General features: G+C 43.8%; 1 protein-coding gene across 1 annotated transcript; it reads left to right on the forward strand.

The window, feature by feature from the left end:
• The first annotated feature begins 654 nt into the window (after positions 1–654).
• On the forward strand, positions 655–8,136 carry LOC125988648 (cyclin-T2). The gene is made up of 9 exons (XM_049754090.2): positions 655–869; positions 1,328–1,409; positions 1,491–1,619; positions 2,519–2,579; positions 3,239–3,301; positions 4,067–4,112; positions 5,943–6,106; positions 6,180–6,250; positions 6,319–8,136. Exons 1-9 carry the CDS (start codon positions 712–714, stop codon positions 7,321–7,323), a joined length of 1,779 nt encoding a protein of 592 aa, XP_049610047.1. The 5' UTR covers positions 655–711; the 3' UTR covers positions 7,324–8,136.
• The last annotated feature ends 384 nt before the right edge of the window (positions 8,137–8,520 follow it).

The raw sequence follows: 8,520 nt of genomic DNA on the forward strand, positions 1-8,520 counted from the left end.
GCAACAGATTTTTGTCTGATTTTATTTCTTCAGTTCTTTAAAGTTGATACTTCGTTTCTTTAAATACAGCATATCAAAATACATTGTTTTATCGTGGACACGTTTAGCCAAGTGAAAACCATGCAAAATTTTAAATCCCATTATAATTTATTGGATGGAATGATAATTTGTGTCTAACTGTTTTAATTTTACATCCAACGCTTACAAGATTACCTTTGTGGTTACTACCAGATTACGCAATTAATCTATTTATGACCAAGGGTGCATTTCGGTTATGAGGTCTATTTTCTGCATTCATGGACCCAAGTGGACCCATGGTTAAGAATTACATTTCAATTTAGGAAGTGGTAGCTCCCTCTGCTGGCTGCAAAAAGACAATATACCTGCAAAACCTGGTACTAGTACTGAGCTATGTAATACATGATCTTGCGCAAAAAAATCGAATAACCCGAAAAATAAACAAGTGAAAAGAACTGATATTGTTTAAACATTTAGGGACTATCAATTGCAAACGGCAAAAGAAAAACGAAAAAAAAAATAGCCACGAACAAGCTGAAGTAGTTTGAAATGTCAGTTTGCAAAAACAGTCGCTAGTGGGCGCTGTGAATTTTGCGGCCTACCGGTTTGGAAGCCGCTCCGGCCTTTGTTGACGTCTTTCCGGTGCTCCAGTCACCTAGCTCCCTCCCGGTCGGGCTTGGTTGTTGGTGCGTAATGGCGGTGCACCGGGGACCCTCAATGAAATGGCTCTTCACCCGGGAGCAGCTTGAAAACACGCCGTCTCGACGCTGCGGTATCGAGGCTGACAGGGAGCTTTCTTACCGACAACAAGCCGCCAACCTAATCCAAGATATTGGCCAGAGGCTCAACGTGTATCCTTTCAACCTCTTTGAAGCTCTCCTGAGAACCGACGGGTTTCGGTTAGCTTTAGCATTTGGTTTGTTGCACATTTTTACTTGCGACATATATAAAAATGAATTATTCTACATTTTTACTTGGCCTTTGGCAAATATCTGCTCGATAAATACACAAGATGGTCTCTCAGCTAACCTGTTAGTCCCATTTTATTGGTAGCGTCTGGGCCTTTACGCTAGCTTAGCTTTTGTTTTCTACCTTTCTTTGTTAACTGAAACAAACTGCTGTAGAATTGGACCGCGTGTAGTTAAATTCACCCTTGGAGTGAAGTGAAACCCTTTTCTGTTAATCAGAGTGGTTATTGAAGTGTTTTTTAATATGAACAAGTGCCACCCACTACTCAATGTTTAGCACGAACGTGTTCGTTGTAACCTTTTGGTGTCGTCATTAAATCCCCCCTTAACAGGACCCCCAGCTCTCAACTGATCATAAACACCGCAATAGTATACATGCACAGATTTTATATGATTCACTCTTTCACCAAGTTCCACCGAAACGTAAGTACTGCGCTCAGCCCTTTGATAACAGATCCCGCAGTGTGGAAAAAGACATTAACGGACTGACATTTGTTATCGTAGATTATCTCCCAAACCACATTGTTCCTAGCTGCTAAAGTTGAGGAGCAGCCCCGGAAGCTGGAGCACGTCATTAAAATAGCTCATGCCTGCATAAACCCCCAAGAGCCTGCCCTCGATACTAAAAGCAATGTGAGTATGACATCTGGTTTGTGTGCTGTGTTTTGCCACGGTTGGATGATTTTGTCTTCACAAAATGGAATTGAACTTCTCAGATGATTTAGACCATCATCTCATGTTTACAGAGCTGCCAACTGTTACGTATTGTCCGTATTTTCTTACGGAAATCATTGACTGCTGAATATTGCTGCTAATAAAAGCTTGTGGTACCGGTGACGTAATGCGATATTGCTTAATCATGAGCAGTAAAGCTAGTGGATGAGTCGAACATTAACCAACTGCTAAAGTCTTGGGACTAACCCAATTGCTACTGTTCATGTCAGCAGTGAGGAATAATGGCAGTGACACAAAGTATTAACAGAATATCGGGTAGTATGGGATCTACGACTGGTGTGATGTGCACACAAGTGTTGCGAGAGAATGCAGAAGCGAGGGCAAGTGAGTGTGCAGGCAGAGACACACCCTGGGCATCTTCATGTCTATGGACATTCGTTACAGGAATATTGTGTCCGCAGCTACAACGATCCATGTGGATACACAGAAGTGGCCAAACATTGGTTCTGGGTGCTGCAAACGTGGTTTTAAATATTATTTCATTTTTGAGGTAGATGGTACAGCTGCTGATAATTATAGAATGTTTTAATGGGTTGAAATTTATGAAAGCATGACGCAGAGTTTAAGCTGTTTTCAAAACTTTTTTTAAATACACTTTCTCTCCATTGAGGATTTTCCGTCTACCATCGGTGTGCCTCGTGATAATTGGGGATCGCAGCCGTTCCCATCAGAGAATCAATTTTCTCACAACGCATAGTTGTTGCATTGAAGGAAATTTCTGATGCGGAACCTAGAACGGAGCATGAAGATGATACATGCAGCACACCTGTGTAGTCTGACAGTTTGGCGTTTTCCAGGCATTCCATCAGCAGTCACAAGAGCTTGGAATACTGGAAACCATCGTCCTGCAAACCCTGGGTGAGCTCAAAGCGCCATCGCTGTTTCTCACACATTCAGACTAGCTCTGGGCGATATGAATACATTTTATACCTCCATGCCCATGTCAGATATCTTGATGATAACAGTACAATAAGAATATTACAATGGGTTCAACGAAAACTATAAAATCCTTTTAAAGACAAAGTAAAATACAAACCCTAAAGGATGTGGAATGAGATTATTTTAATTAAAACATGGATAATTGTCAGCGGAAACGGTTGCGATTAATAATTTCATTTAAAATACAGCAATGTGTGAACCTACATCACATTGCACAGCCTGCGTGCTTCTCCCTCTCTGTGAGATTGTCAAATGCTGGCTTTAGCAACAAACTATAAAGGAGGTATGTGGTTGGTTGGCCTGAGCCTCATGCAGCGCTGGCGTGGAAAGTTCACATAGATGGATAGCCATCCATTATCTGTTCTGCTTGTCCTGATGGGGGTCGCGGGGGTGCTAGAGCTTATCCCAGCAGTCATCAGGCAGTAGGCAGGGGACATCCTGAAAAGGTTGCCAGCCAATCACAGGGCTCAATACATATCAAGCAACCTTAGTAAGAGATATGTGCAATATGTGTTTCCTCTGCAACAAATGTAAACCTCCATTTTTTAATGTCTCTCCCTTCGCCGTCATGTTTACAGGTTTTGAAATAACTGTAGATCATCCACACACAGATGTTGTGAGGTGCTCCCAGCTAGTACGAGGTAAAGTGCTTTTATTGTCGTTTTTTTAGCTTCTGGTTGAGTTCTGTAAAGATGATGTTTTTCTTAGTGCAGGTAAAATTTGGGAACGGAGTTTGTCTTCCGCAATTGCATGACTTGTGACTTAAACATTATGAGGGGTGTCACAGTTTCTGGTGTTATTAATCCTGTCACTTACTCTCACAACTGCATTGGATAAAGACTTTCAGGCTTTTGATTCATCTGCATTGGATAAAGACTTTCAGGCTTATTAACAGTATTTGTTTGGTCTGGTTCACCTGATGGTCAAACTACTATCTTTCCTCATAAGGTTACGTATAAATTCACAATTAATAAATACCAAACAATTCAGTGTGTTGTTTTTATTTTACAAGCTAAAATGAAATTGTGGGTGCGGGGCTCACATTTTCTTGTTTTGCTGTGATGTCATTTTAAGGCTAGTCTCTGCGCTTTTGACCTCAAATTAACCAACCCATACCAGAGTTTGCTGGCATGTGGACCAAGACCGCCATTTATGGCCCACTTGTTTGGCGCGCACCAGCATTTGGGTGATAACATTCGCATTTAACTAAATGAACCGCACGAGCAGATCCAGCGCACGGGAGCTTGTTTGAACTGAATTCTACATGACCCGTGTGAAGGTTCATTTCTTTAAGTGGACACAAGTCCGTGAAAGTGAAACCGTGACACCCCCAAAGACCATGACTGTTTTGTAGCAAGCAACCCATTAACTGGCTTCTAAAACCAACTTTCTCCTTCCTTTTACAGCAAGCAAGGATTTGGCACAGACTTCCTATTTCATGGCTACCAACAGGTTATTATCCTGTTCCCATTATTGCACTTTAATGGCACACTATAGCTTCATGTCCTGCAGGACCCCTTCCTGTGTCCATCACCCTGTGTGCACCTGGACCCTGGGAATCCAGAACCAGCCAGGCTGCCGTATGCGGTGTATTGTACAAGGGCTTTGGCACAGGGGGGTTGAATGCATAGCGTGGAATGTAGTGATGTCCTTTACCTCTCATTGTTTGGTACACAGTGCATAGGTCAAAAACACTCAGATGGTAGCCTGAGTACCCTGAGTACCTTTTTAGAAGTATAGGCACCAGCGCCTTTGTTGGGACACTTTCTTTCTTAATCCCAAATTGAATAACATGTACCCACCAAACTATACTGCAAACTGTATGTGGCTTCTGTAGGAGCATGAATGTATTGTAAGACCATTTGGTCTTCAGTTTTGTTCCAAGGTGACGTGAAACTGATTTTATAGCACACGCACAAAACGAATGCTGTGGGAAGTCGCCCCTCATAGTACGGGTTAATGGCCATTTTTAGTCTTGATTTTAAGGCCATATTGGATCTAATATCCTCCTTGTCCTGTATTGTAAGATTGTCGTCGCTAAGGGAGTATTGACCAAAAAAAAAAACAAACATCATATTGACATTTGTTGATGGGGAAAAAACGTAATGCTCTTAATTGACTGGGAATTTGCTCTTGACTTGAATGTCCTAATAATTTCCTTCCGTCTATTCGTTTACTTCTGCTTATACGGGGTCGGGTTACAGGGCAGCAGCTTAAGCAGCAATCCCCATATTATCGCATTTCCAACAACTTCATCCAACTCTTCAGGGAGGTGCCGAAGCCACCCGGGAGACGTAGGCTGTGTCTGAATGTGCATGTTATATCCCATATAGTGCGCTGTTAAGGGGTCATGCCATTTTGTTGGGGTGTTTGAATGTATAGGGAGCATTAAATATTTTTCTTTAATTCACAATAAATTGTCATAGATCTTATTGCGTCGGTTGGTCATGACCCATAAGGTGGTCGTCTGATAATGGAATGAGGAGAAAAATAGTTTTAGTGATGCGGGACAATATAGCGGATGAGTGGATAGATAACTGGACATTCGGACACAGCCATAGTCTCTCCTGTGTGTCCTGGGGTTTCCCCGGGGGCTCCTCCCAGTGGAACATGTCTGTAACACCTCTTCAAAGAGGCATCCTCATCAGATGCTCAAGAGACCTCAATATGGAGGAGCAGCAAGTGTTAGTGCCTTGGTCCACTTTCCAATTGAGGCTTTCTCACTGATTTGCTGACAGGATGTTTGCAGTGGAGTTTGGGATTGTGGGTATAGGAAGAGACGGCTTTTGTTTCACAGCCTCACATTCCACATATTTAGTTCCGGGCCAACAAATGTCCGTGGATTTGTTTAATGGAAGAACTGCTTGAAAAACGTTTTTTTAAACATTGACCTTTACCCCCTTTTTTAAGTCAACATCTAAGGCCACAAAGGTACTTGCACTGAGCAACGTATTTTATAGTTTGAGGTGAGGGCCTGTGTATGTGATGTAGAATTTTTCACTCAAAACAGCACAGTTTGGTATACTTCAGTACACTTTCACCCCCATTTTAAAAATGTGTTAATATTGACAATCTGTAGATATGGTTGTGTAGCACGAAGCTAGTTATTGATTGGCATACTACACCCTGTGAAATGGACACAAGCCCCTACTGAGTATGCCAAACTGAAGTGTTCTGTTTGGTGGAAAGCTGTATTGCTCTGATTGAATATGTGGTCTTTTAAAAGCACTGTGTGTGCTGACCTTTGTCTCTTCTCCTTGCTGTTGTCGTCTTTCCCTACAGTTTGCACCTCACCACGTTCTGCCTGCAGCATCGTCCCACTGTGGTTGCCTGCGTCTGTATCCACCTGGCGTGTAAGTGGTCCAACTGGGAGATCCCTGTGTCGACCGACGGCAAGCACTGGTGGGAGTATGTGGACCGCACGGTGACGCTGCAGCTGCTGGACGGTGAAGGCGTCACTCCGTTCTCTTAATGGTTTGTCCGGGAGCCGGGTTCTGATCCCACTGTTTGTGTTTGCAGAGCTCACGCACGAGTTTCTTCAGATCCTGGAGAAGACGCCCAGCAGGCTGAAGAGAATACGCAACTGGAGGGTATGTGACGTTTGTCAAACATCTAGCTCCAGGTTTCTTTTGCGTCATATTGATTTGTTTGCTTCCAGGCCATTCAAGCTGCTAAGAAGCCAAAGACGGAAGGTCCTGCTGTGGACGGTGTATTCCAGGGGGGATCATTAGACAGCCTTCCTGGTGTCTCCGGCTCCTTCTTCCCCTCCACCTCAGACTCTGCAGAAATGTCCCTCGCTGCCATGACAGGCTCCTATGCCTCCTACCAGCCGCTCAGTGACTCATTCTCGCAGCCCCCCCATTCGGACTTCACCTTGTTGAAACACGAACACAAAACGGCCGGTGGCTCCGCTAGTAAACCCCAGCAGCTGACGGCAAATGCGGCACCATTTTTGCGGCCGCAGAAAGTATTAACTCTAGAAAAGTACAGAGAGAAACATGCAGCGGAGCTGGCTCTGCAGAACGGCATCAAGGAGGAGGCTGGAACAGACATGTACACGCCACCTCCTTCCGCTGCCTCGCATCATCACAAGAAGCGCTGTCAGACACTGCCGGGTGGCCAGTCGGGCGATGCTAGACGAGAGAAATTGAGCTCCAAAAAGACTCGAGCGCCCAGTTCTTTCGCAGAAAACGGCTCGGCCACTAGCGAGGAGCTAAAGATGAGGATCAAAGTTTCATCAGAGCGTCACGGTGGCTCTGATCAGAGCAAGGACAAGCACAAGGAGCACACGAGCCACCGCCACTCCAAACACGCGCACTCCCACCCGTATTCCCTCAGCGCCAATTGCCGGGCGGACGCCGCCTCGGCATCCCAGCGACCTCCGAGCAGCCACGCCGGTGACTGTGGTTCTGGCTCTTCTCGAAAAAGGCCTCACCCTGATGGAGGCCACCACCACCACCGCCATCACTCGTCCAAGAGCAGCAGGAGCTCGAAGGCGGCCATCAGCTCTGCCCACTACTCAGATAGCAGCCAGAGGATGATTGAGCATCACGGCCACGATGGTACCAATGGCCTGTTAACGGCTAACGGGCAACACACCGACTACAAAGACACTTTTGACATGCTGGACTCTTTACTAAGTGCCCAAGGAATGAACTTATAACCTCTAGTGTTGTCCATGCGACTGTATTACCACATTGAATAGACTTTTAAAAAAGAAAATGAAATGAAAAAAGGATTTTATTTGTCTTAAGTTATATAGATTTCTCGTCACCCACACTGCTGATGATTCTTGTGAAGCTGTCTAATGTAACAGCATATGCATCAAGCTTTGTGTGGCAAACATGTTCAATTCTAAATTTTCATTTTATGAATTTAATGTGCATGTTTGAAGTTTTAAAACAAAGGGAAGCCGCATAGCTAGTGCTTGCAGCCATCATATCAGTTTACACAATTAATTTGTTGTTGTTTTTTATCCAATGTTCCACTAAAAATCTCAGGTCATGAACTTTTTTAATATAAGATCAAATCTTTGGGTTTCAGTATCTGCTTGTGTTGGAGACTCACCGCCTCATTCAATATATAGAACCTTGGTACCTCCCTGGGGCACAGTCTGCTCTATTTCTGTTGTAGATATTTTTTTTGGTTTAAATCGCCCAACAGCAGCACCTGAGCTCCACAGGCAGGCCCAGTTTAGATCCACAATTGAAGTTGATTGAAGTCTGTGAAAAGTGCATTTCTGCTCCATCGACTGAAATTGCAAGAGGCCTTTTGATTGTACTGCGAATCACACCACCCTCCATGGTTTGTGATACATGGAATTGTCGGAAAATACAGTGTCTGTTACAAGATGGTGTAAATAGGACTGCAGTTAACATTTAAAGTTGTTGGTCAATGCCTTTGCTGTCTCCTGGAACATAAAGCAGACTCCTCTTCAATTTGTGTATTGGGAACCCAAATAAAGATGTTACAGTGACTTCTGTCATTCACTGTGCCAGTTATACTTAAAATGAGGTGAGGTCATGTGCTTGGACGAAATAGGGTTTACTTGAATTACTTCACATGCCTCACTTCATATTTTAAGCAAGTGGATGTGAGGGCAAACTCCAAATTATGCAATCATAATATTGGATTTAATCCCCATTAAATTTAAGGCCCTTTTGTTTGCTCGTGAAAAATAAAACACCTTTTTATTCTCGCCACTGCTTGATGAAACTTAAATAAATATCAGGAAACAAAAAAATTTAAGTCCGTTTTTCAATACTGCGCATGCGTAGGTTCGTCCTCCCGAGACATCTCCTGTCGCTTTTAAGAAACGCCTCCACATGAGCGACGATGGATATCAACAAGGAATAAAACA

The sequence above is a fragment of the Syngnathus scovelli genome, chromosome 2, assembly GCF_024217435.2.
Source record: "Syngnathus scovelli strain Florida chromosome 2, RoL_Ssco_1.2, whole genome shotgun sequence".
Classification (NCBI taxonomy): domain Eukaryota; kingdom Metazoa; phylum Chordata; class Actinopteri; order Syngnathiformes; family Syngnathidae; genus Syngnathus; species Syngnathus scovelli.